We start from the raw sequence: 27,897 nt of genomic DNA on the forward strand, positions 1-27,897 counted from the left end.
GGAAAAATGACAAATAACATACAAGGGAACTCCCATAAGGTTAACAGCTGATTTCTCAGCAGAAACTCTACAAGCCAGAAGGGAGTGGCACAATATATTTTAAGTGATGAAAAGGAAGACCCTACAACCAAGATTACTCTATCCAGCAAGAATCACATTCGGATTTGTTGAAGAAATCAAAAGCTTTACAGAGAAGCAACAGCTAAGAGATTTCAGCACCACTAAACCAGCTCTACAACAAATGCTAAAGGAACTTCTCTAAGTGGGAGACACAAGAGAAGAAAAAGACCTACAAAAACAAACCCAAAACAATTCAAGAAATGGTAATAGGAACACACATATCGATAATTACCTTAAATGTGAATGGATTAAATGCTCCAACCAAAAGACACAGGCTCGCTGAATGGTTACAAAAACAAGATCCATCTATATGCTCTCTACAAGATACCCACTTCAGACCTAGGGACACATGCAGACTGAAAGTGAGGCGATGGAAAAAGATAATCCATAAAAACGAAAATCAAAAGAAAGTCTGGAGTAGCAATACTCATATCAGATAAAATAGACTTTAAAATAAAGAATGTTACAAGAGACAAGGAAGGACACTACATAATGATCAAGGGATCAATCCAAGAAGAAGATATAACAATTAAATATATGCACCCGATATAGGAGCACCTCAATGCATAAGGCAAATGCTAACAGCTATAAAAGAGGAAATTGACAATAACACCGTAAGAGTGGGGGATTTTAACACCTCACTTACACTAATGGACAGATCATCCAGACAGAAAATTAATAAGGGAACACACACTTTAAATGACACAATAGACCAGATAGATTTAATTGATATTTATAACACATTCCATCCCAAAACAGCAGATTACACCTTCTTCTCAACTGCACATGGAACATTCTCCAGGATAGATCACATCTTGGGTCACAAATCAAGCCTCAGTAAAGTTAACAAAATTGAAATCATATCAAACATCTTTTCCAACCACAACACTACGAGATTAGAAATAAATTACAGGGGCAAAAATGTAAAAAACACAAACACATGGAGGCTCAACAATATGTTACTAAAAAACCAAGAGATCAATAAAGAAATCAAAAAATACCTAGAGACAAATGACAATGAAAACACGACGATCCAAAACCTATGGTATGCAGCAAAAGCAGTTCTAAGAGGGAATTTTATAACAATACAAGGCTACCTCAAGAAACAAGAAAAATCTCAAATAAACAAACTAACCTTACACCTAAAGGAAGTAGAGAAAGAAGAACAAACAAAACCCAAAGTTAGTAGAAGGAAAGAAATCATAAAGATCAGAGCAGGAAAAAAAATGAAATAGAAACAAAGAAAGCAATAGCAAAGATCAATAAAACTAAAAGCTGATTCTTTGAGAAGATAAACAAAATTGATAAACCTTATCCAGACTCATCAAGAAAAAGAGGGAGAGGTCTCAAATCAATAAAATTAGAAACAAAAAAGGAGACATTACAACGGACACTGCAGAACTACAAAGCATCATAAGACACTACTACAACCAACTCTATGCCAATAAAATGGACAACCTGAAAGAAATAGACAAATTCTTAGGTATAACCTTCCAAGACTGAACCAGGAAGAAATAGAAAATAAGAACAGGCCAATCACAAGTAATGAAATTGAAACTGTGATTAAAAATTTCCAAAACCAGGGCTTCCCTGGTGGCGCAGTGGTTGAGGGTCCACCTGCCGATACAGGGGACGTGGGTTCGTGCCCCGGTCCGGGAAGATCCCACATGCCGCCAAGCGGCTAGGCCCGTGAGCCATGGCCGCTGAGCCTGCACGTCCGGAGCCTATGCTCCACAACAGAAGAGGCCACAACAGTGAGAGGCCCGCATACCACAAAAAAAAAAAAAGTCTTCCAAAACCAGACAAAGATACTACAAAGAAAAGAAAATTACAGACCAATATCACTGATAAATTTAGATGCAAAAATCCTCAACAAAATACTAGCAAACAGAATCCAACAACACATTAAAAGGATCGTACACCATGATCAAGTGGGATTTATCCCAGGGATGCAAGGATTCTTCAACATGCACAAATCAATCAATGTGATACACCATATTAACAAATTAAGGAATAAAAAACATATGATCATCTCAATAGATGCAGAAAAAGCTTTTGACCAAGTTCAACACCGATTTATGATAAAAACTCTCCAGAGTATGGGCATAGAGGAAATCTACCTCAATATAATAAAGACCATGTATGACAAACCCACAGCAAACATCATTCTCCATGGTGAAAAACTGAAAGCATTTACTCTAAGATCAGGAACAAGACAAGGATGTCCACTCTCGCCACTATTATTCAACATAATTTTGGAAGTCCTAGCCACGGCAATCAGAGAACAAAAAGAAATAAAAGGAATTCAGTTTGGAAAAGAAGAAGTAAAACTATCACTGTTTGCAGATGACATGATACTATACATAGATAATCCTGAAGATGACACCAGAAAACTACTAGAGCTAATCAATGAATTTGGTAAAGTTGCAAGTTACAAAATTAATGCACAGAAATCTCTTACATTCCTATACACTAACAATGAAAGATCAGAAAGAGAAATAAAGGAAACAATCCCATTCACCATTGCAACAAAAAGAATAAAAAGCTAGGAATAAACCTACCTAAGGAGGTAAAAGACCTGTAGTCAGACAACTATAAGGCACTGATGAAAGAAATCAAAGATTAAAAAAAAAAAAGACAAAATGAAACAAAACAAACAAAAAAAAAAAATCAAAGATAACACAAACAGGTGGAGAGACAAACCATGTTCTTGGATTGGAAAAATCAACATTGTGAAAATGACTATACTACCCAAAGCAATCCACAGGTTCAGTGCAATCCTTATCAAACTACCAGTGGCATTTTTCACAGAACTAGAACAAAAAATTTCACAATTTGTATGGAAACACAAAAGATCCCGAATAGCCAAAGCAATCTTGAGAAAGAAAAACGGAGCTGGAGGAATCAGGCTCCCAGACTTCAGACTATACTACAAAGCTACAGTAATCAAGACAGTATGGTACTGGCACAAAAACAGAAATATAGATGAATGGAACAGGATAGAAAGCCCAGAGATAAACCCACGCACATATGGTCACCTTATCTTTGATAATGAAGGCAAGCATATACAATGGAGAAAAGACAGCCTCTTCGATAAGTGGTGCTGGGAAAACTGGACAGCTACATGTAAAAAAATGAAATAAGAACACTCCCTAACACCATACACAAAAATAAACTCAGAATGGATTAAAGACCTAAATGTGAGACTGGACACTATAAAACTCTTAGAGGAAAACATAGGAAGAACATTCTTTGACATAAATCACAGCAAGATCTTTTTTTTTTTTTTTTTTTTTGCGTTACGCGGGCCTCTCACTGCTGTGGCCTCTCCCGTTGCGGAGCACAGGCTCCGGACGCGCAGGCTCAGCAGCCACGGCTCACGGGCCCAGCCGCTCCACGGCATGTGGGATCTTCCCGGACCGGGGCACGAACCCGTGTCCCCTGCATCGGCAGGCGGACTCTCAACCACTGCGCCACCAGGGAAGCCCGGCAAGATCATTTTTGATCCACCTCCTAGAGTAATGGAAATAAAAACAAAAATAAACAAATGGGACCTAATGAAACTTAAAAGCTTTTGCTCAGCAAAGGAAACTATAAACAAGATGAAAAGACAACCCTCAGAATGGGAGAAAATATTTGCAAATGAATCAACGGACAAAGGATCAATCTCCAAAATATATAAACAGCTAATGCAGCTCAATATTTAGAGCTTTATAATATTATACCCAATCAAAAAGTGGACAGAAGACCTAAATAGACATTTCTCTAAAGAAGATGTACAGATGGCCAACAGGCACATGAAAAGCTGCTCAACATCACTAATTATTAGAGAGAAGCAAATCAAAACTACAATGAGGTATCACCTCACACCAGTTAGAATGGGCATCATCAGAAAATCTACAAACCACAAATGCTGGAGAGGGTGTGGAGAAAGGGGAACCCTCTTGCACTGTTGGTGGGAATGTAAACTGATACAGCCACTATGGAGAACAGTATGGAGGTGCCTTAAAAAATTAAAAATAGAATTACCATATGACCCAGCAATCCCACTACTGGTCATATACCCAGAGAAAACCATAATTCAAAAAGACACATACACCCCAATGTTCATTGCAGCACTATTTACAATAGCCAGGTCATGGAAGCAACCTAAATGCCCACCAACAGACGAATGGATAAAGAAGATATGGTACATATATACAATGGAATATTACTCAGCCATAAAAAGGAATGTAATTGGGTCATTTGTAGAGACATGGACGGACCTAGAGAATGTCATACAGAGTGAAGTAAGTCAGAAAGAGAAAATCAAATATCGTATATTAACACATATATGTGGAATCTAGAAAAATGGTACCGATGAACCGGTTTGCAAGGCAGAAATAGAGACACAGATGTAGAGAACAAACATATGGACACCAAGGGGGAAAAGCGGGGGTGGGGGGTTTGTGGGATGAATTGGGGGATTGGGATTGACATATATACACTAATATGTATAAAATAGATAACTAATAAGAACCTGCTATATAAAAATAAATAAATTTAATTTTTAAAAAAAGAAAAGAAACAAACTGGAGAGACATTACAGGACATATGACAAGCCGAGGGTTGTGTCTGCGCTATAACAAACCCACAGATTCATAAGAAGGAAAGTGACTCCAAGGAAGTGGACAAAGAACATCAGCAGACAGAAAGTTAAGTACGTATAAATGGCCAGCAGGCGTGCTTTTATAAGACAAATCATTAATAATCAGTTAGACCCGAGAGTGCTGGAGCATCTTTCCAGCAGCATCTGGAAGCACAAGCATTTGTCCCAAAGCCTGTGAAATACCTGAGACCTGGGAATGGCCTCCTGTGGGGGGTCAGCTTAGGGACACCCCTGGATTTGCCTGGCAGAGCCTCTCCCAACTCAGGTGGGGGTCCCTTGAAGACAGGGTGTCCCCAGGCCTGAGTCCCCAAAGAGAGGATCTCCCCAGATCAGAGTCTCCCTGGGTTCAGTGTCGCCAGGGGAGGGTCCCTCCCATCTGCCCACAGGGCACCCCCTGGTCTGCCACAAGAAACAGGCCACATGGTCGCTGCTGAGGATGAAAGATGTCTGGAGGCAGAAGCCGGGCCCACTCGGTCTTGCAGAATGTCGTCCCACCATGAGTGGAGGGGGCAGTACCTGGGGGGGAAGCGCGCGGAGCAGCATTGGGGGGCCCTTGGGGAAGGCGAGAGGTGAGGCGGGCGGGCTGCAGGGCCTCCCGTGAGCGCCCCGGAGCCAGACAAGCCCCCCCAGTCCCCGCGCCTGGTCCTGCGGGAGCAGGTGGGTGCAGCGGGTCTCCCCTCGCTCAGGGATCGGTGCCCCGGGTCCCACGGTGTGGTGGCCGCCAAGCAATGTCCTGGGTGTTGCCCTGAGATGTCCGGGGTCAGCTGAGCCGGGGCCATGGGGAAGGAGTGCAGAGACCCCACGTTTCTGAGCACACACACACACACACACACACACACACACACGGCGAGACCCCAGGCGCCTCGCCTTCCAACCCCTCAAAGGCAGCAGAGGAGGGACCTGGTGGAGGCGCGGAGAGTCCGGACCAGTAGGCTGGGGTGGAGTGGGGCCCGCGCAGCGGACGAGCTCCCGGATCACGAGGAGTGCCTCCTGCTCAGGGACGCTGTGATTTCCAATAAAAATAACGACCACGAGCAATTACAACTGCCTCAGATACAAGCAAGAAAGAGCCGATGAAGGGAGTCGTGAAGGAGCTGCGGTGCCTCCTGGGCAGCCCGGACCCTCGATACGCCGTCTGGGGGGTGGATTCTAAACCCAAAGCAGTTCTTCCCCTAGGCCTCTTGGAAGGGACTCCGTCCCTCCCCATACGGGCCTGCGGGTCCCCTTCCCAGGACAGCCCCCCACCCCACCCCCGCCCCCCCTGCTCCACGTGTAGGCCGGGCCCCTACGAGAGCCTCTGGCCTGCGCAGCTGCAGGCCCCTCGCCTGTGCCCACACTCCACTGGGAGAATACGGTAGAGGTAAGGGAGACCCTGCACCCCAAGCTCACGCCCTTTCCAGAGTTCACCCCTTGAGGACTTTCCTGGAGCTGTCCTTGCATTTGCACATATACACGCACACCGGCTTGCACACTCAGACAAGCACACCCACCGCACAACTGCTCAGACACTGTCCTTGTCAGTTTAATTTGTAGGAGCTTTTCTATTGGTCATAGTAACTCTATCTGTTATCTATGTTGGGTTTTTTCCTTCCAATAGGTTCTTGACATTTACTTTAGGATATGATGTCTTTTACCAAAACAAGTTTTTTGGGGGTTTGGGGGTTTTTTTTAATAAATTTATTTTATTTATTTATTTTTGGCTGTGTTGGGTCTCATTGCTGCGTGCCGGCTTTCTCTAGTTGAGGCGAGCGGGGGCTACTCTTCATTGCGCTGCGCGGGCTTCTCATTGCAGTGGCTTCTCTTGTGGTGGAGCACGGGCTCTAGGCGCGTGGGCTTCAGGAGTTGTGGCACGCAGGCTCAGTAGCTGTGGCTCGCGGGCTCTAGAGCACAGGCTCAGTAGTTGTGGCGCATGGCTTAGTTGCTCTGCGGCATGTGGGATCTTCCCAGACCAGGGCTCAAACCCGTGTCCCCTGCATTGGCAGGCGGATTCTTAACTACTGAGCCACCAGGGAAGCCCACAAAACAAGTTTTTAAATTTTTAGATAGTAAGACTTCCCTGTAAAACATTTGGGTTCTCTGCCTTGCTCAAGGAGGATATACTCCCCAAATCATTTCCTGTTAATATCTTGTCTGGTTACCTAGCAAGTACGTTCATACGTTTTGTTTTTCCATGTGCACAGCCTGTCGGGAAAGAATTTCAGGGTGTGATGATTTTTTCAATTTTTTTTTTTTTTTTTTTGCTGTACGCGGGCCTCTCACTGTCGTGGCCTCTCCCGTTGCGGAGCACAGGCTCCGGATGCACAGGCCCAGCGGCCATGGCTCACGGCCCCAGCCGCTCCGCGGCATGTGGGATCCTCCTGGACCGGGGCACGAACCCGTGTCCCCTGCATCGGCAGGCGGACTCTCAACCATTGTGCCACCAGGGAAGCCCTCAAATTATTTTTAACAGGAACTTCCTGGAGGCAGGAGGCTACAAACACAAACACGTGAATATATATTCTTCATTCTTCCTTCACTACGTAAAGAGAGCAGATCAAATGCAGCCAAGGACGCCCCCCGGGAAGGAGCTGGAGGCTGGTGGATATTTAGGGCCAGTCTAGTGCCCAACAGAAAAACAGGCTATGCACATGAACAGACTGCAGAAAAGGAAATCCATCATTAATGATATGAAGAGACAGTCAACCTCAGATATAACAAAAGATAATTAAACCATACTGACACTCATCTTCCACCTCTCAAGGCAAAACCCCCAAAGTTTGACAGTACACTCAGTTAGGAAGTGTATCTGTCAGCTGCTGCTACATAATAACCAGCCACGACGTCTCATGGATGGGACAGTTGAAATTTATTTCATTCCTGAATCAGCCAGGGCAGCTCTGCATAAGACTCCTGGGGCTGCCTCAGGTCTGACTCTCACCGAGGGGCTGTGGGTCGGTGGGGAGGCTCAGGCCAATGGCAGTGGCCACCTGGGGAAAGCTGTCCTCGGGTGGAGGTCAGGGGTTCCCAGACAGGCAACAGGTGAGAAACAGGTGAGTCTCTTCTGGCCCGGTGGGCACCGTGCTCACCCCCTCAGCCCCCATCCCAGCATCTGAGAGCTGGGGACACACTCCACCGTCAGTGGTGAGAACTAGCGCTCCTCCGAACTCTGCCACGGGGACAAGGGGAGATTGCGTGCAGTGGTGCAGCTGCTCGGGAGGGTGACACCCCAGGACTCAGCGGTCCCCCAACCCTGTGAGCCTTGGGCAAGATGCGCGCAAGGTGGAGAGACACAGCAGATGCCGAGGGCACATACGACCCCATTTACCCAAATGTCAGCCCACAGGGAAAACTGAGCCTTTGTGTGGGAAGTGTGCACTTGTGCCGGATGGCCTACAGGAAACCAGAGTGCAGTCACCGTGGAGCAGGGCCGTTGGCGTCAGGGGTCAGGGTGAGAAGGAGTCTGTGACGGGGAGAGGGCCGATCAGGACATGCACCTTCCTGAATGTATCTTCTATTTCACAATGAAATGGTGAGGAAATATGGAGAAAGGACCAGTGAATAAAATAAGTATTAAGTAGGAGGCTCTAAAATAAACGCTGATGTGAAAGGGCTCCGGGCCACGGCCTCCAGGCTAACGTGTTAACTAGGAACAAAAGTCAGCATTTGATCTGCTCTCTTAACGCAGTCAAGGAAGAATGAAGAGTGTATATTCACATGTGTTTGTATTTGCATAAACACTGAATGGGCGCAAAGAGGGAGTTCAGTGATTTCCTGCAGAGCTTACAAAAGGGCTGCTGGGGACCAGGTGGTGGCGACTCTCTGCACAGCCCTGGTTTTTGAACTACGTGATGCGTTGCCTATTTTAAAAGACCAGGTTGGGGCCGTCCTGCAGCTCCTGTTGTCTCCTGGCCTTCCTAAAGTAGCGCCTGTGCTCGCGCGCTTACAGCTCCAAGCCTCAAGGATGCTGCCCTACTGGGGCAACACGGCCGCCTGCCCGGGCCTCTCCCACGATCCCCACAGGGCCCCCCACACACCTCCCGCCCCCCAGGATCCCTCGGCCCTCCCTCCGGCATGATTGACTCGGCAGCACCTGGACCAGGTCGGTTGCCCCCAGCCCAGGGGGCTCTCCGCCACACCCCCACCTCCCTCACTGCCCAGGCCCTGTAGGGACCCTCCTGGGACCCCCACCACCGGGCCTTGGCCCCCGAGCTTCCACTGAGGGAAGTCAGTGCCCAGTGCCCGGGAACCCCCTCCCAGAGCCCAGGTCCAACGCTTCGAGCTCTCCCGCCAGGACGTGGGACCCGGCCACACGTCAGCAGCGCCTCCCCAGGAACCCCCGGCCCTCTGCCTCTCCTCACCTTGGCCTGGCCACCCTCACCTTAGCAGGTCCCTGCCCATCAGGCAGCGCGGCCTTCATCCCTCCATGTGACGGGCTCTTTCCCCCAGGACCCCAGGTGCTCTGGGACCCTGTGTCACCTTGGGTGACATTCCCCCCACCTGCCTCCCCACACTGGCACCTCACGGGGTCCCCGTCCCAGCCGCTCGGCTCAGCCCTCCCCCAGCCCACCCACTGATCCCTTGCATGCACCCCACAGGCACCAGTGTGTCCTCACTTTACTGGAGGCTCCAGGTGACAGAAGGTGACACCACGAACCCCAGACACACCTGCCCCCCCACCCTCCCCTCTCTCGGCCCCATGGGATGTGTCTGGAGGGGCCTCGGGGGGAAGCAGAGTCCAGTGAGGTCCCCCGCCCGGCCCTCACTCCTGCCGGGCCTCCAGCTGGTCCAGCACCAGTGCCGCCTGGGTCTTGGCTTCCTGCAGGAGGCCGGAGATGCGCTGGCGGACCTGACAGACACAGGGGCCCCATCACCACCCCAAGCCCGCCACCAACCCCACTGGCCCCGCCTCCCTGCCACCTCCCTGGGCTGTCCACTCTGGGTGACCCCAAGCCCCTGACCTAGGGGCCCCCAGCTCCTCATGGGTCTCTTGGTGGTGACGGGAGGGGCCCCTCTGTCTTTCCTGACATTTGGGGCCAGCCAGCCCCCACCCTCCCAGTCTCCCCAATTTAGCCATGACTGCCAAGGGCAGGGCTGTGTCCTTGAGGCCCTAAGGGCCAGAGCTCAAGTGGCCCATCCGTTATCTCAGTGCCCCCATGGTGGACAGGGCCTTCCCTGATGGCCAAGCCCAGCCCAGCTGGAGAAGCAGGTGGACACGGGCTGACGCTCGAAAAGGCCATGGCGCTCCCACTCCGAGCCGCGAAATCACTTTTTAAAGATTGTCACAAAATCACAGAGACACATGGGCAGTGGCCAGGGCTGGGAATGGGGGTGACTGTGGGGCATCCTCTGGAGTGATGAGAATGTTCCAGACCTTGATAGAGGTGGTGGTCTCGCAACCGCACAAGTGTGCTTAACACCACTGAATTGTATCATCTAACACAGTGAGCTGCATGTTTTGTGAATTTTCCTCCAATAAACAGTAACAATGCAATTATCATAAATGCTGAAGTGGGATCATTGCTTAGGCTGGAGACTGTTCTTTGAGACCCTGTGCTGCCAGTTGTACAGCCAAACCCACCTGGGAGAGAGCCCAGCCCTGGCCAGAGCCCCCTGGGAGGGAACTAGGGGGTGCCGGCAGGCCCCCAGGCCACCTGCCTCCACAGAGACGCTGAAAGACGGCCCGGCCGTCCCCGACCCCTGCGTTCTGCAGGCCAGGCCTCGTCCACCCGCAGGAGCTGGAGGAACTTCTCATCTGATGGACACTTCCCTCCCTCGAGGACCTGCTGGCCAGGCGCCCTGGGCCCCAGGTCTGGGAGCCACGGCCCGAGGGCAACCTCCAGTCCCCTCGGTGGGCCCGGCCCACACCCCTGCCCACCTGGTCCTTAAACGCATCATCGGTGACATCCTTCAGGTTGATGAGCACGTTGAAATACGCACCAAACACACCCGTCTCCAGGGCCTTCACCGCCACCTGCAACAGCCAAGGGGCAGAGCCGGTGTTGGTACCGGGGAGCAGCAGGGCCTTGCCCTGCCCACTCCTCAGCCCAGGGACACGGCCTGGGGGCCTCGCGCCTCATCCGTGAAGATGGCAAACTGACCAGCCCCAGGGTTCCCTCCAGGTGGCAGGGCCGGCCCTCTCCCCACAGAGAGAAGCAGCTCGGCCTGGCCCCCTCCAGGGACGGATAACAACCAGCCCAAGGAAACGAGGCTCCTCCCCTCAGGATGGGCTGCGGACACGCAGAGCCAGCCCTGACGTTCCTGGTCCCCGAGCCTCCGCGCACGGGCTGCGGACAGGCAGGCCTGTGCACGTCTGCAAGCCCCTGGGTTTTCTGGAAGAGGGGCGGTGGGAAGGAGGGAAGGGACGGGGTCTGGGGGGATGGTTAGGGGTGGCCTCTGGAGACACACTCGAGTTTCTGCTTCTCTCTGCCGCGACCTTGAACAAGACATTAATAGGTGACGGAGCCGGCCCTGCAGGCTGAGACTGACCGAAACACCTTGTGAGCGCTTGTGCCTGCCCGGCTTGGTGAAGAGCTGTGATGCCCGGTGCCCCTCCGCACGTCGCCCCTGCAGCGGGGCTCCACCGCATACCTGCAGGTCCGACCGGCAAGCCAGGTTCGCGCACAGGGCCAGCTCCTGCAGCGCCGGCCACAGCGAGGTCACCATCTCCGCCAGCGCCAGGGGCACGGCCACCGCCCGCCTCAGCCCCTCCTGCAGGGCAGCCGCACGTCTGGAAGCAAGAGGGTCAGTAGTTAGAGCCCAGGGCACCCGGGCACCACTGGACCCACCTGATGGCTCCGCTCTGAGCAGACGGAACCAGGGTGGGGACCACAGGGAAACCGTTCTTCAATCACAACACACCCCAGAGGGGGACTGACTGGTACCAGGGCCTTCTGAGGTGTCCGGATGTCCGCAGCCACCGCTGCACTCACCTGTCCTTGTCCTCAGGTGTGTTCTTGGGCAGCTTTGTTGCTTTCTGCCGGAGCAAACACAGAAACGCGCGGGTGACTGACTGTGATGCGGGGACACGGGAGCCTGGGAGGGAGGGGCTTCACGCAGGGCCCACACCACCCCCGAGGTGGGTCCCGTGGATTAGAGCCCTGGGCCCCCGACAGAGGAGGGCAGGCGACCCGGAGCAAGGCCCCACGTTGTCAGTGCTGGAGGCTGGAGAGGAGGGTGGAGGGCAGCGGCTTCTCCAGCCCCAGGCCTCCCAGCCTCCAGGCGAGGCAACCGCACCCCCCCGAAGTCCAGGTGTAATGGTTCAGGCCGTGTCCCCGCATCCCCGAGGGGCCACACAACCCAGGCCTCCTCTGAGGAGCCATCAGCCCGTGTGTCACTCTCCTCGCCGCTGCCAGGCAGGCCTCCCCCGTGCCGCACCCCGTGCTGTGAGCACCCGTCCAGGCTCGCTCGCTTACACCAGCGCCCTAGGCCTGCCCACGTGCCAGGTCCAAGGGCGTAGCTGGTGGGGAACGTGCCCTGCTGGTTTTGTAGGTTTCACCAAATCTCCGCCCAAAAGCTGTTAACAGTCAGCTGGTCCATCAACCCTGCATGAGCGTAAAGGATCCCTGGACCCGACCTGAACCGGATTCGATCAGCATCCTGACCCGACCAGAACCAGATTCTGTAACCATCCTGACCCGACCTGAACCGGGTTCTGTCACCATCCTGACGTTCCCTAGCCTCCCCCGGCGCCCCTCCTGTGACACATGTCTCTTTTCCATGTGGACCCACAGCAGCTCCTCCCGAGCACGGGAACCTGCTGAGTCCGCTGCAGACCCAGGTCGGGGTGGGGGGGCAGGGGGTTCTCCACTGGGCAGAACTTTGCTGATTTTAGTCAAGTCTGGCTTTCACGTGGCCACGTCCGTGTCTGGCTGAGGAGGGCTGCCCAACGCAGTTTGATTTATTTTCTGCTTCACTGTGAGGCTTGTTTGGTGGGGAGGGAGGTGCACAGCCAGCTTCTGACTCCACCTAGAGATGCTCACGTATTCGGTGGAAGATAAGGACGTTTTTTCTTATTTTTGTTCCAAAGTCTGTCTTCTTGTTGCTCACTGGGGACATAGACCAGCACAGTATCTGCCACACTCACACGTGTGTGTGTGTGTGATTGTTGCTCGGGTGTGTCTTCAGTCTAACCATTCTATTTTAGGTTTTCTCTAAACCACACCTCTTTGCTGACTATTTTTCCTTTTCTTTCCTGCCTTTTGATTAGATTTTCATTTTTCTACTGCCCTCCTCCAGTTGTTTTATATTTGTCTTATTTCTAATCTCTAGTGGTCAGAATTTTTTATATTTGTTTTAAATTACGTATTATTATTTATATGCACACTGATGCTTCTACTCGAGCCCCTCTCAGCATCTGAAGTTCCTCAGACCACAGATGGCTAGAGGTACCCTGAGAGAAGTTCAATGATTCCGGCCTGGGGAGGCCGGTTAGGCTACGACACAACACCAAGGAAAGAGCAAAAGAAAGACTGAATATTTGACGACATAAAAACACAAGGCTCTTGTGGTCAGAAACCAGCACAAGCGAAGCTGAAAGTCAAACAAGCCGAGACTCCCTGGCTTATGAAAAGTCCTAGTCAGCACTAAGCAGAACAGAGAAGAAAAGGACACCTCACTTTCCTGAAAAGGAAATAAAACCGCTGCAAAAAGGATGAAAACGCTCCTCCCCCTGCCCTGCCCACGTGAGACACTCGCACCAGGGCAGCACCAAGAGATGCACGTGACCACCAGGTCCAATGGCCGTGGCGTCCGGGTAAACGGCAGGAGGACCACTCCAGGGCTCGATCCACACAACCTCTGCAAGGGCCACTGGGCAGCATCCTTCAAGTGGGAAACACACCCACCCTGGAGGGAAAGCCCGTCCCCGAGTCACTCCTACAGCCCGTCCACTGAGTGCCCAGTGACAGAGGCCAGCTGTCCACACAGCCTGTCCCGGGTGCTGACTGGACCTGGTCAGAATCCCCAACAGGGCTGGTCCAAGGCCTCCACCCCAGGCGTCCCCAGAGCACTGGGCCACTGAGCCGGGGGAGTCCCTGCTCCAGGAGGACGCGAGCTGAAAGACGCAGCTGCACCTGGACATCTGCTGCCATCATGTGCGTAAGAAAGGAAGAGAAAGGGGAACCCAGCTCTGCCTGAACGCACACAAACATCGCAGGGGGACGTACGCACTGGGGCTGCACCTGCTTGGGCAGGGGGGACGGGGAGGACAGGGGGCAGCTCACCAGCTGCCCTCTGCCCCTGTGAACTCTGAACCCCTGAAGCTTTCACCTATTTTAAAAAGCAAATAAATGAAATTAAAATGTAAAAGCGCATAGGGGAAAGGTGATCAGTCTCTGTACCCCGCCCCCGGGGACCCAGCTTCTGTCACAGGGTCACCTCCTCCCGCAATTCGACATTCTAGACTGTCCCCGTGTGGACGCGGCACTCACATCGGGGCGCCCAGCCCAGCAGCCCCCGAGGTCGCCCCCCGAGGTCGCCTGGCCCAGGTCCTCCTGACCCGTCCCCCCCCACCCCCGAGGCGGATCTGGATGCCTGCTGTCTGTTGGGAGCTCACTCCTTCCCAGGCGTGTCTTCCTACCCCCGTGGGTCCGAGCGCCCTCATTCCCACCTCTCCCCGGCCCTCTCTGCTGGATCTGCCCTCAGACACGCCTGGGGCTCCTTGACCTTGAATTCGGACCTCGACCTTCCTGCAAGTTCCCCATCCCCCGCCCGGTCTGATGGACGTCCCTCCTCTGCTGCCCCCTGGATGGGCACTGCATGGATGCAGCCACCCACGTCCTGTGCTGCTGAAGGTGCCCGGCTCCCCGGGGGCCCTTTGTGTCTCATGGCTGAACGTCTTCTCTGATCTCTGAGACCATGACGCACAGCGTTTCTTCTGTGAAGATTCCTGTTCCCGCCCTTCCCGGGATGGGAGCTCTTCCTTGGGGACCTTGCTTTTCCTCCGGCATCTGCAGGTCTGGGTGTCGCCCATCAGGGGACTCGGGGACGTGGGCAGGGGGACGCTGAGACTGGCTGACCCTCAGGACAGGAGCCCTTCTTGCCCCTCCCCCAGCCTGCAGAGACCCCGACATGGAGTCACGCCTGCGCCACACCTGCCGCGCTTGGCCCTGCACGAGCGGGGGGAGGGGGGCGCCCAAGAGGGGCTAGACCACTGTCTCCTCCCTCCAGCCCCCGGGGTCTACAGACACCTGTGCTCGTGGCAGCCCCCCCCCTCCCCCCGTGACCCTGACCCACTTTTCTCTCCTCCGGACCCCATACTGTCCACCGACCCCACTCTCCCTCGGGGCTGCCTCTGCAGGGCTGGTGGTGGAGGCCCGTGTGCATGCTCACCAGGTAGGTCTCGAAGGCCCGGGCGTCGGCATCCACCATCGCGGTCAGCTCAGCCAAGGCCGTGTGGAAGGGTGGGATCAAGCGCCGCACGGTCGCGTCCAGGTGTTCGAACTGGCGCCGCCCGTAGGTCATCAGGCCGGCCATGGAGGCCAGCGCGGCACCCTGGCGAGAGTGCCCTGTGCGTGGGACTAGCCCCAGGCCGGGCGACGCCCCCAACCCCGGCCGTCCACCCCGCATCCTCGCCCCGGCCCCACTCACCATGGCTGCACTGGCTGCGGCCACGGAACCGCCCCCTGGGGCTGCCGAGCGGGCGCCCACCTCACGGACGAAGGTGCGCAGGGGCTGGTCAACCAGGCTCTGTTCTGGGCCGACCTCAGGGACCAGGTACCTGCAGGGGTGGGGCAGCTGGGAGTGAAGGTCTGCATCGTGCAGGGGCGGGGACAGGGTCCTGGGTCATTGCAGCCAGGCCGTAAGGGTGGGGTTGGCTAGGCCAGGGGCCCCTGACTCGCACCAGTGCGGCAGGGGGGCAGGGATGTGGGCCCAATATGCAGAGTGGCTGCCCCGGGTAGGGGCTGTGACCAGCCAGGAGCTGCATGAGGACAGAGTGGGACCTTGTCGGGACCCCACTGGGCCCCCCAGCAAGCTCCCAGCCCCACGCCTGGGGACAGAGCAGAGCTCTGGAGGACTGAGGGGGTCTCCACACGGGGGTGGGGGGCGGGGGCTGCTCACTCGATGATCCGCTCCTTGGGGTTGAAGGGGGCCAGGGAGTCCAGGCCCAGCCGGTTCACCACCTGGAAGAGGGGCCGGTAACTGGAGTCCCCTTGACTGGCAGGTCCCACCCCTGCCACCCGCAGGGCACCACGCCCTGGTGGGGAGCCTGCAGGGACACAGCTGCCACACCCCATGCCCACCAGCAGCCCTGCCGGCTGAAGGCCTCGCCCAGAGCAGGCACCCTGCCTGGGCTCTGGACACACCACCCACCCACCGTGCTGCTCCAGGGAGACCAAGGCCCGCGGTGACCCCATCCTGCCCGCACAAGATCCTGTGCTGGAAAGGGGCCAAGAAAACTGCCTCTTTGGACAGGATTCCAACTCCTCGGGTGTCAGGGTCTCTCTGGTTCTTAAAGGCTGGGAGCTGCCTGATCTGCCCAAATGTGAGACTTGATATGTGAGGAAAAGTGAATTTTACCCAAATTCAAAATTAAGGTGAAAATATACCCATTTTAGAGTAGAATTCTTTCCACCAAGAACCACTCAGGACACTTTATGATGCTCGATGCCGTCAGCACAGTCCCAACCCCTCTGAGCCACACAGGTGACATGTTCCACACAAAATAGAAAGTGACGAGTGCAGCTTGATGGAAACAAAGCAGCAGATCCCAGAGGACGGTCATGAGGTCTCCCTGAGGGTGCAGAAATGGGGCAGAGAGCGCCCGAGAGCTGGCGGTAGAGCCAGCAAGTAGCCCACCTGCCGCAGAAAACCTCAGAATGAGGAACAGAACTCTCAGAATAGAATTCAGCACCCGGCAAAGCTGGCAGAAAGTAAAGGAAACCACTCACAGCCGGAAGTGACCAGAAATGCCCAGAAAGACCTCCTCTCCCAGAAGCTGGGTCCACCCTGGAGACATCTGAGACCTCTCACAAGTAGGGGGTGTCTCAAGCCCACAAGAGCTGGGTCAGACGGGAGACCCTTGAAAGAGGACATCTCCAAGGATGAATCTGGGAAAAACCGCCCATCACAGGAAATATTGGGATACTTCCCAGTCTCGGCCTTCCATTTGGTGAAGCATGAAAAAAATCTTTCCTGGGAATTCTAACCTGACAGGCAGGTGGGCCACCATTCGCACAGAACTCTCTTCCTGTGTGGCTCCAAAGCTCCAAGCAAAAGGCTCATCTAAAGTGGTCCAAACATCTAACAGAGGCAAATACAAACTAAACCAGGTGACCAAGAATTACCACAGACGAAACTCTAAAGAACAGGCATTCACAATCAAAAATCACAAAGCACATGAAGAAGCATCACCGTGAGAATCAGCAGACAAAACAGTTTGCAAAATCAGACCTTCAAAGACTGCAGACCTCAGAATTTTCAGATAAAAAATGTAAAATAATATGTTTAAAAGACAGTAGAGGGGCTTCCCTGGTGGCGCAGTGGTTGAGAGTCCGCCTGCCGATGCAGGGGACACGGGTTCGTGCCCCAGTCTGGGAAGATCCCACATGCCGCGGAGCGGCTGGGCCCGTGAGCCATGGCCGCTGAGCCTGCGCGTCCGGAGCCTGTGCTCCGCAACGGGAGAGGCCACAGCGGTGAGAGGCCCGTGTACCGCAAAAAATAAAAAATAAAAATAAATAAATAAATAAATAAATAAAAAATAAAAGGCAGTAGAGGGCTTCCCTGGTGGCACAGTGGTTGAGAGTCCGCCTGCCGATGCAGGGGACACGGGTTCGTGCCCCGGTCCGGGAAGATCCCACATGCCGCAGAGCGACTGGGCCCGTGAGCCATGGCCGCTGAGCCTGCGCGTCCGGAGCCTGTGCTCCGCCACGGGAGAGGCCACAGCGGTGAGAGGCCCGCGTACCACAAAAAAAAAAAAAAAGACAGTAGAGAGCTTCAAACACATGAATAAGAAATAAATAAACGTGGGAGAGGTGAAAGCTTCTTACAGAAAAAGGATGAAGTTAGAAAATTCTCGATGCTCCTAATACTTGCCGCTGGAATTTTAAGAGGAACAGGTCATTTACACATTCTTAAACTACCTCCCCAGGGAGTTCTTATTAACAACCAAAGGAAAACAGAAACACTGCAGTGATAACCCTGGGTCGGGGATACCAGCTTGACCAGAGGACCCAGGTAACGCCTTGAGGGGGACACTCCGTCACTTCTGTGCTGCTCCTGCCAGAAACGCACAAGCACACCCAGCCCTGAGACAGATCAGACCAGCACCCAGTGAGCGGCACCTCACAAAGCCACCAGCCGGTGCTCCACAGCCCGTCACGGTCAAGGAAAGATGGGGAGAACTGGGGACCTGATCCAGATTAAAGGCCATAAAAGACAAGCCACCCGAACCCACTGCTGGTCTGGGACAGACCGTGGAGAGGGGGGACGCTGATGCGATTTGATTACTGTCTGCAGATTAGATACCAGGTTGTACCGTGCTGGATTTCCTGGTTTTGATCATTGCACTGTGATTGTGTAAGAGAACGTCCTTGATCTTAAGAATTATACCCTGAATAAACAAGGGGTAAAGGGCACAGTGTCTTCAATCTACTTTAAAATGGTCCAGAAAAAAATATGATTATGCGTGGAATACAGAAAAAGAGTGATACAGCAGATGGGGCAAAATGCAACAATAGGTGAACCTGGAGAGTATAAAAGAGTTCCTGGTACTGTTCTTGCACCTCTTCTGTGAGTAGGAAATTACATCAAAATAAAAAGTTACACAAAACTTTGTAACTGCTAGGAAGAGAATAGACCCAGCCATAAATGGCATCAGTGATTGCCGAGTGAAGCCTGAGAAAACCACAGTGAATACGAGGGAAAGAAAGTACAAAAAAGACAGAATATGTGGAAGAAAATGCTACCGCAGTGTAACGGGTGTCGGTAAAGTGCAAGGACCAAAAACTGGATCAAAAATACAATAGAAGAAAACATTCCTGAAGCTAAACAAGAATGAACCTGTGAATCACAAGAAACCCTGCTCCAGAGGAAAAAAATGATGCAGAATAATCCACAGCAAGACTCTTATGGCAGTCATTGAATTTCAAGGATAAAGATGGAATTCTTCAAGCATCCAGGAGAAAGAACCGGTTACCAGGGGTGGGGAGATAACCAGATGGTCTTAGACCTCCCCACAGGGACATTTATTCCAAAGGTGGTAAAGATGTGTTTGCAACATTCTCAGGAAAAGACATGTGACTTGAGGTTTTGGTTGTCCTACTGTCTTGCAAGCATAAAGTCACAGAAGGACATTCCCAAACATGCCAGAACCCACAGAATAAAGCCCCTATGAGCCTTTCTTTAAAAATCTGCTTGTTTGTGAAATCCAGCCAGGCAGATGGGGAAGGACAGAGATGCATAGTGACCTCACTCGTGTATAGAACCAAGATTAAATATCTGTGGATATTTAATATGTGTGGATATGTTTACAGAAGGTAAATGTTATACAGCTGACAATGTAAAAATAACGACAAAGCAATTTAAATCTGGAACAGAGATGACCACTCACACAAGTGCATTAATTTTTTTGTCTCTCTTCACAAGAGTCAACAGACATTGTCTAACATTGATAAACAGCTAAAGGATTAAATACATTATTTAAACTTAAAAAGTTAAGCACCTAGAACTAATAAATGAATTCAGCAAGGTAGCAGGATACAAAGTCAACACACAAAGGTCAGTGCATTTCTAAACACTAACAGTGAACAATCCGAAAAAGAAATTACAAAAACAATTCCGTTTTCAATAGCATAAAATACTTAGGAATTAATGAACTTAACCAAGGAGGTGAAAGACTACAATGAAAACTACAGAACATGATGAAAGAAGGCAAAGACAAATGAACACACAAATGGGAACACAGCCCACGTCCAGGGCTGGAAAGATGGTGCTGTAAGACAGCACCACCACCCAAAGTGGCCTGCGGAGTCAGTGCGAGCCCCGTCACAGTCCTGACAACGTCTTCTGCAGAAATAGGAAGCCCCATCCTGGACACTGGCAACAGCTGCACAACTTTATACACACACACCAGTGGCCGGTACACGTAAAAAGGGTTAAAAGATGACAAATTTTATGTCATGTCTATTTTACCATAATTTAAACATCTGAAAAAATATTTAAGCACCAAAATAACCAGCTCCCTGAAAAATAGCACAAGTCTAAAAAATCAGGGAATAGAGAAGGAAGAAAAGACAGCAGTGAATGCTGGGTAGTTACTTTCGTGTTCATTTTCTGTGTCTAATGTTACGGGAATGTAGATTATTTTCTTAAAGTGTATATTATGCTTTCGGATGATTATTTCTTCAAAGCTACACAATTGAGTATAAGTTCTGTTGGTTTCTGCCAGCCAGCAAAAGGCAGACATCCCTCTACCGCACTTCACAGATAGTACGTTTTTGACAAATTGAAGGTTTGTGGCAACCCTGCTTCAAGCAGGTCTATTGGCACCATTTTTCCAACAGCATTTGCTCACTTTGTGTCTCTGTGTCACATTTTGGTAATTCTTGCAGTATTTCAAACCCTCCACCGGCACAAAGATCACAACTCTCTGTAAGCTCAGATGATGCTTAGCATTTTTTAGCAATAAAATACTTTTTTTTTTTGGCAGTACGCGGGCCTCTCGCTGTTGTGGCCTCTCCCGCTGCGGAGCACAGGCTCCGGACGTGCAGGCTCAGGCCATGGCTCACGGGCCCAGCCGCTCTGCGTCACGTGGGATCTTCCCGGACCGGGGCACAAACCCGTGTCCCCTGCAATGGCAGGTGGACTCTCAACCACTGAGCCACCAGGGAAGCCCTAGCAATAAAGTACTTTTAAAGTAAGTATGTACACAGCTTTTTTAGACATAATAGTATTGCACGCTTAATAGACTACAGTCTAGTGTAAACATAACTTTTATACACACTAGGAAACCAAAAAAATCGTGTGAGTTGCTTTATTGCGATATTCGCTTTATTGCAGTGGCCTAGAACCAAAGCTATGCTATCGCCAAGGTGCCTGTACTGATAAAAGTTAAGTCAAACTGATACATTTGGATAAAGTTTTTAAATTAATAAATCAAAAAATAGAGATAAATATATTGTTATAAAGTAATTACCAGAATTCCTAAAAATAGACTAACTCCTCCATACAGCCCAAAGGAAACCACACACTCTCATGCCTAAAACTAGGACAAAAGCAAGTCCAGACATACCTGCTAAATTAGTAGATACAAAAGGATAAACTCAACTACCAAAAGACAAAAGCTTTCAGAGAGGGCTTCCCTGGTGGCACAGTGGTTAAGAACCCGCCTGCCGATGCAGGGGACACGGGTTCAAGCCCTGGTCCGGGAAGATCCCACATGCCACAGAGCAACTAGGCCCGTGCGCCACAGCTACTGAGCCTGCACTCTAGAGCCCGTGAGGCACAACTACTGAAGCCCGCGCACCTAGAGCCTGTGCTCCGCAGCAAGAGAAGCCACCGCAATGAGAAACCCACGCACCGCAACGAAGTGTAGCCCCCACTCGCCACAACTAGAGAAAGCCAGCACACAGCAACGAAGACCCAATGCAGCCAAAAATAAATAAGTAAATAAATAAACTTTCAGAGAAATCCAATCACGCATTCATTATAAGAAACGCCCTCAAGACAAAATGACCCCGAGGCCAGAGCAACAGGACTGAGCGGGGACGGCCACACCCGGCGGCAGGACCTGGGACCAAAGGAACAACTTTGCGAATAACCCACGGACACTAGATTCATGCACCCAAATCCCAACAGGCAGGGAGCGGATGAGAGGCAGGTCCTTCCATCCGCGGGACGCGGCTCCAGGACAGGCACCAGGCCCCGTCCTCTCCGCTGAAGTTTCACAAGACTGAACACATTTTAGGTCACAGAGAAAACCTCAACAGTGTCCCCCAAGTGAAAACAGTGTGATCTCAACTTCCAGGCACAGACAATAAAACAAAGAAGGAGGAGGAGGAGGCCTGGCCCCACAGACAGGGCCCCAGGCCCGGGGTGAAGGCGCCCGGAGCCCCCGATCTGCTCCTTGACTCACCCCCCAGCCCCACCCACCAGCCGGAGCCGCTGCCCCTCCTCCAGGACGAAGAGGTTCTCCTTCTCGCAGTAGAAGTCGGCCACGTCCAGCAGGGCCTTCAGAGGCACCAGGCCCACCAGCTGCGAGCCCACCACCGGGAGGCTCAGCTCCTGCAGAGGTCAGAGGTCGGAGGTTGGGGAGTCAGCGCCCAGGGGGCTGGGCTTGAGAGAGGGGGAGGGGACCCACCCTGCTCACCTGGGCTTCTCTGCAGGTCTCCTCGTAGACCGTGTGCAGCCCTGTGACCTCAAAGTCCAGGAGGTTCATAGACACCTGAGCCAGGTTCTTCTCATCCAGGTACCAGCCGATGCCCTGCACCTTTCTCAGGCGTCCTGGCTGTCAAGGACAAGGCTTGCCCAGCCCGGCCCCGCCCAGCCTCTCCTGCGCCCCGCACTGAGAGCCCCTTGCCCCTGCATCCCCCAGCCAGCCCGAGGGCTCCCTTCCACCCCAGACACCCGGACGAAGGGGGCCGTGGCCTGAGGACTGTGCGGTGCAGCCGGGCAGCGGCTTCAGGCGGGTCTCTTCCTCACTCTCCCATTCTCATCTGAGCCGGGAAAGGGCCTGCCCACCACGGGAAACCAAGGCTCCGAAGGGTCAGTGCTGCAGGGCCCGCCCTGCACAAGCCACAGGCTCAGACCAAGCCCTGCGGCCTGGGCATCCCCACCCACATCCTTGTCCTGGGGGCAGGTCCCTGCCTCCCACCCCTTCCACCCCTTGCCCCAGAGGCCAGCTCCTGGCCCTCACTCCCTGGGGCGACTCAGTCTACCTTTCGGGGTTAGGTAGACTCTTGACGTCAGCAGAGCACAGAGAAAGACTGGGGAGCTGCGGTGTTTTTGTATTGTGCTTGCAGACACCTGAGTGTTCCGCACAGAAGCTGGGCTCCCAGGGCCTCAGCTGCCTGGAAGGCCCAGGGTTCGGAGTGGGGCCTGACAGGTGGGCAGGGCCTCCTTCACCGGGTGTCTCTGTGTCTGTGTCCAACTGGAACTTTCTGCAGGAGCGATACTCACACTAGGTGACAGCTATGATGGCAGACTTGGTGGATCAGGGCACCTGGGGGCACCTGGAAGTACCTGAGGCATCTGGAGGTACAGGGGGGCACCTAGGGGCACCTGGGGTGCAGAGGCAGCTGTTTTCCTATCAGTGTGGAAATGATGCAGTATTTTAACCACAGCTGCAGCCCTGCAACTTCCATGGAAAACGTCCTTAAAGACCTGCTCCCCAACTTCAAACCCTGTAACCCCGACCCTGCCGGTCCCTCGTGGCATGGACCCCGAGGCGGGATGGTCAGCAGGCCCACACACAGTGCAGGGCCTGGGCCCTCTCCGGCGGCAGCACAGATGCCCTCGCGGCGACCCTGCGCCCGCCCTCACCTGGCCCTTCCCGCGGCCCTGCTCCCGGAGGTCGAGGGCGATGCGGTGCGCCTGCTCCCTGGTGCTGAGCAGGTTGACGTTGAAGGCGATGAGGAACTTCCGCGCCCCCGTGACTGTGGCCCCCCAGCTGGGGACGAAGGAGCTGGGGCCGAAGTCGGGCGCCCACTCAGCCTGCTTGAGCTGTGGGGAGACCCGTGGGTGAGGGAAGGGGGAGGAGGGCCCACCTTGCGGGGCCGCCCCCAGACCGCCCACTGGGAGGGGACACCGCACCTTCTCAGGCAGGGCCTCGTACTCCCCGGCCCGGATGGCCGGCAGAGACCGGCGGCCGTCCGTCCGTGCTGCCTCGCCGTAGAGGTACACTGCAAGGGGCCTGGCCGGTCAGGCCCTCGGCCGGCGGGCGCTGCAGGACCCCCACTCCCGCAGCTCCGTCTTGCTGGCAGCGCCCCCATCTCTGAGCCCCGTCAGATGGGTGTGGGTGGTCGCTGATGGGCACTCTATATGGGCCAGGACCCCTCCTCTGCCCACCCCCGCTGCCCCTGCACAGATGCCCCAGAAAAAGCCATTGCCCGCCCACAAGAGGGGCTGGAAGGATATTCGTGTTTCTCTCCAAAGTGCATTTTCACTGAACAAGCAACACGCCCTCAAATTAAGGAATGAGGAGGAGAGAAAACAAAACTCACCACCAGCTCTGACACCTGCACAGGGCAGGTGACACCTGTCCCCCTGCCCATCCATCCGCCACATCGCAGGGGGCTGGACCTGTGCCCGGGCTCACAGGTCCGCTTGCTGCCCTGTGCTGGGCTTTTCCTTGATTTGGTTAATTCCCCAAAGAGACTGTTTAGGGCTCCCCGTCCATCTCAAGCCCTTACAGAGCGGCTACTCCGTCCCACCACCTCCCTGACAGCTGGGACCCTGTCCCTGTGGTTTGTCCCATTGCAGGAGAAGCGGGACATATTCCTGCCTGTCAAAAACCTGCATGGTAGGGTTTTGGGGGGTTTTTCTTAAAATGCATTTTTAAGGATGCAAGAGCAGAGAACCTCAAGGGACGGTTGAGGCTGCTGGGAAGTGAAGTGAAGTGAGGAGGGGCCGCTGGGGGAGCCCCTGGCATAGGCCGCCCTTCCCCAGGCACGCACCTGGCACACCCAGCTCCTCTGCCAGCCGCTGGCCGAAGGCCTGAGCACAGAGCACACATTCGTCCATGGTGACGCCCCTCACGGGGATGAATGGGCACACGTCCAGGGCGCCCATCCGAGGGTGCTCCCCTGCACAGAGACGGGGGCTGAGGAAGCCGGGGCCCAGGTGTGGAGCTCGGGGCGGATCCTGCCCTCCAGCCCCCTGCACATGCACACCCGCACTGACCACAGGGCCCCGGGAGAAGCAGCCCCCGATTTCTGCGGCACCTCAGGGGTAAACCCCTCCCTCTCCTAAGACGAGAGGATAACTCCGAGCCCTCAGGGAGGGCGCCTTCACCCGGCTGCCTTACAGAGGGTCCTTCTCAGAACCCGAATCCCTCTGCGGGTCAGATGGCGGCCCCGCGCCCCCCGCCCCCCAGGCGGTTCCTCTGAGATAAGCCTCCATCTCTCTTCACCAGTTGGGATCTCTTGTGAATTCCCTCCCCCTCTGTGGGCGTCCAGAGACCCTGCCCTTTTGACCAGCTCCCCGTGTGTCCACCGACCTTTGACCCTGCCGCCCAAAGAATGTGTTTGGTTTGTGGGCTGTTGACAGATCGGGCTGTGTCCCTCACCCCCGCCCAGGGCCTGCACAGAGTGCGATCATCTCTCTGCCAGCCACTCCAGGGCCCCCTGAAACATGGACGGGGTCCAAGGAGCATCCAGCCAGCGCGATGGCCCCATGCCCTTGGCGAGTCCTGCGGGCAAGGCCGGCTGCATGCACTCGGGCCCTCACCTCTGTGCCTGCCCATGTCGATGAGCCGGTGGGCGGCCCGGGCGGCATTGAGGGCCCCCTCCACCACGTCCTCGGGGCGCCCCACGAAGGTGTAGACAGTGCGGTTGGTGGAGGGGCCAGCGTCCACGTCCAGCAGCATGCAGCCCGGGGTCTGCACCACCGCTCGGGAGATGGCGTCGATCACCTGGGGACAAAGCCAGGCCTGCGCCTCGGTCTCCCCACGCAGAAGAGGGGGCGGGAGCTGCAGGGGCCGTGTCCGCCCCGCCCCCATTCAGACACGACGCGGGGCGAGGACCTGGGCACATGGGGGCCGGCGCCCGGGCAGCACCCTCCGGGAGAAATCGAGGCAGGAAGCAGAACCCGGGTGCAGGGGCTCTCAAGGCCCCGAGAAGGTGACCCACAGGCCAAGGTCACAGAGGGGCAGGGCCCCAGCCCACAGGCCACCTGTGTCTGGGGTTGGGGGGGGAGCGTGAAGAGCCCGGAACCTTCCGAGGCACCAGGAAGGCCTGCCCCGCTCTCTGTGCCTCAGTTTCCTGCAGGTCACGTGGGGATGAGAGCGGCGCCCACCTCAGAAGGTGGGGAAGGGAGACAGGGTACCCCCCAGGGACCCTGAAATGGCCCTGGGGGTCGGGCTTCAGAGGCCCTGTTTTCACACAAGAGGCCAAGTGACCCTCCCGGACCCCAGGCCAGACCTGGGTCAGGACCTGGCTGCCCGCCTGCTGCCCCCTCCCTCACCCTTTCCAGAGAAGACAATCCCCAAACCCCACACTGAGCCGCATTCTCCTCGCCCTGAGCCCCCTGCACCGCCCCCCACCGCCCCCAGGTGCCTCACCTCCTGGCTCTTCCCCTCCGAGAAGTTGGGGACACATTCTACCAGCTGGGACATGGTCCAGGCCCTGCTCCAGACGCTCCTCTCGCCAGCAGAGGTGGGAAGGAGGCCAGCGGGGCCTTTATGCCCTCGGGCGGCGCCCCACCCCGGGGCCAGGCTTCTTATTAACTGAGTAGATGGGGGAGGGGCAGAGCCAGGACCCCGAGAGGCTGCAGCGGAGGGCGAGGGCTGAGGCCTCCACCCACATGGGCGTGGGCCCCGCCGAAGGAAGTGCCTGTGACCTGGACCCTCGGGGAAAGTCCTCAGCAGGCAGCGGCCTCAGGTCAGCCCAGGCTTGGGGCCCAGCTGGGTCCAGGGCCCCCTGGTGACCCTCTGGGTGACCGTACGGTGACCCTCCAGGCCTTTTGTTTCTTGGCAGAACAGCCAAGCCTCAGGGCTGCAGGGGGATGAGAGGGACCGTGTGTGAGGCCCCGGTACTGGCCCTGGCTCTCAGCAGAGGGCAGCGCACCTTGTCGGGCAGGAGGAGGGGCAGGGGGTGAGTGTGTGCGGGTGCGTGTCACTGCTGGAGGGGCGGGCAGGTGAGGCCCAGCTCTCCCAGCTGCTGGCTGTGCTCCCTGAGGCCGGAGGGTCCCCACAAGGGCGATGCACCCCAGGTCAGCAGCACAGGGCCCTGAGCCCAGAGAGCCAGCTCGAGTCAATGACGTCTTGGAGTCCTTCGTGATTTTTGAACAGGGGTGTGTTTCCATTCTGCAAAGGCCCACCGATCACATGGTCATCCTGGCAGCACATGGACCCCCACAGACCCCTCCCTCCCAAGAGCAGACTACACCCATCCATGGTCCTCCCGGAAGCGGGCACCCCACGCGGCCTTTGTGGGGTCAGCGTCTGCAGCTGTTTCACCATTGCAGTCACCACAGGGCCGGGAGAGGGGATGCCCGGATCTCTCGGGTCAGCAGCTCTCTGGTCCTTGGGAAGCCCACCCCTCCAGCAGCTGCTCACGGGGACTGGAAGAGGGAGAAGGGCTGGGCGAGCCCAGAGACCCCGGAGGCTAGGGGCAGGCCCGTCCTGTCCAGCTGTGGCTCCCCGGGCTGACTGTGGGTGAAGATGGGTGATGGCCGTCCTGCCCCCCGGGTCCCAGGAGGGGACGTGGGCACCCCGGCAGCACCTGGTCCTTTGCGAGGGCTCAACCAGGGCAGCTCTCCAAACTCAGGCCCCGACGCCAGGTCCCACCCGAAAGAGCCCGCAGGCCCAGGGGTGGGGGCCCAAAGTGCCCACCAGACGGTCCTGCATCCTGCAGAGGGCCCCCAGGTGGTGGGGAGTCTCAGCCAGGGTAGTGTCTGGCGGCTGGGAGGGATGAGGTCTGTTATGGGCTGAATTGTGACCCCCCCCAAATTTATATGTCGAAGGCCTAATCCCCAGCGTGACTGTGCCTGAAGACAGGGTCTTTGCAGAGATAATGAGGATAAAAAGAGGTCACTAGAGTGGGCCTGATCCCATAGGAGTGGCATCCTTATTAGGACACAGACACCCACAGAGAGTGATGACCACGTGAGGACCCAAGGAGGAGACGGCTGTCCACGTGCCCAGGGGAGAGGCCCCAGGAGGAATCCGCCCTGTGGCACCTGGATCGCAGATTTCAGCCTCCAGAATTGTGAGATGATAAATTTCTATTGTTTAAGCCGCCCTGTCGGTGGTGTTTGTTACAGCACCTGAGCTGACTGAGACAGGGGCCAGTGCATCTGGGGCACACAAGGCTGTGACAACCAAGGGACAGGGCGCCCTAGCACCTTCATCCTCATACCTACAGCAGAGAAGGAACCAGGAAGGTGTCCTGACTGCGGAGCCCCCGGGGGCCACCTGCCCTCTCCAGGCTTCAGGAGAGTCGGGGGCCAGAGGGCTCTGGCAGGAGTGGGGCTGTGTGTCCTACGGAGACGGTTCT

General features: G+C 54.7%; 1 protein-coding gene across 3 annotated transcripts; it reads right to left on the bottom strand.

Annotated features, from left to right (window-relative positions):
• Positions 1 to 9,344: 9,344 nt before the first annotated feature.
• On the bottom strand, positions 9,345 to 26,042 carry FTCD (formimidoyltransferase cyclodeaminase). 3 transcript variants are annotated; one of them, XM_082625631.1, is made up of 14 exons: positions 25,962 to 26,042; positions 25,130 to 25,313; positions 24,358 to 24,486; positions 23,495 to 23,583; positions 23,225 to 23,404; positions 22,053 to 22,172; positions 21,836 to 21,967; positions 15,806 to 15,867; positions 15,335 to 15,464; positions 15,077 to 15,238; positions 11,677 to 11,720; positions 11,336 to 11,474; positions 10,623 to 10,718; positions 9,345 to 9,593 (listed from the first exon to the last, which is right to left on the bottom strand). In XM_082625631.1, exons 1-14 carry the CDS (start codon positions 26,013 to 26,015, stop codon positions 9,507 to 9,509), a joined length of 1,608 nt encoding a protein of 535 aa, XP_082481757.1. In that variant the 5' UTR covers positions 26,016 to 26,042; the 3' UTR covers positions 9,345 to 9,506. The 3 variants fall into 3 exon arrangements, with proteins under 3 accessions (XP_082481757.1, XP_082481758.1, XP_082481756.1); XM_082625632.1 differs by having other exon boundaries at positions 15,395 to 15,464; positions 22,053 to 22,190; XM_082625630.1 differs by having other exon boundaries at positions 22,053 to 22,190.
• Between the last annotated feature and the right edge of the window lie 1,855 nt (positions 26,043 to 27,897).

The sequence above is a fragment of the Mesoplodon mirus genome (genome assembly GCF_964341445.2).
Source record: "Mesoplodon mirus genome assembly, chromosome: 6".
Lineage (NCBI taxonomy): Eukaryota > Metazoa > Chordata > Mammalia > Artiodactyla > Ziphiidae > Mesoplodon > Mesoplodon mirus.

Coding starts and splice junctions, on each gene's coding strand:
- FTCD (XM_082625630.1), bottom strand. CDS start 26,015: ATGTCCCAGCTGGTAGAATGTGTCCCCAACTTCTCGGAGGGGAAGAGC. Junction 24,487..25,129: donor CGACATGGGCAGGCACAGAG/GTGAGGGCCCGA, acceptor GTCTCTGTGCAG/GGGAGCACCCTCGGATGGGC. Junction 23,405..23,494: donor ACGAGGCCCTGCCTGAGAAG/GTGCGGTGTCCC, acceptor GTCTCCCCACAG/CTCAAGCAGGCTGAGTGGGC.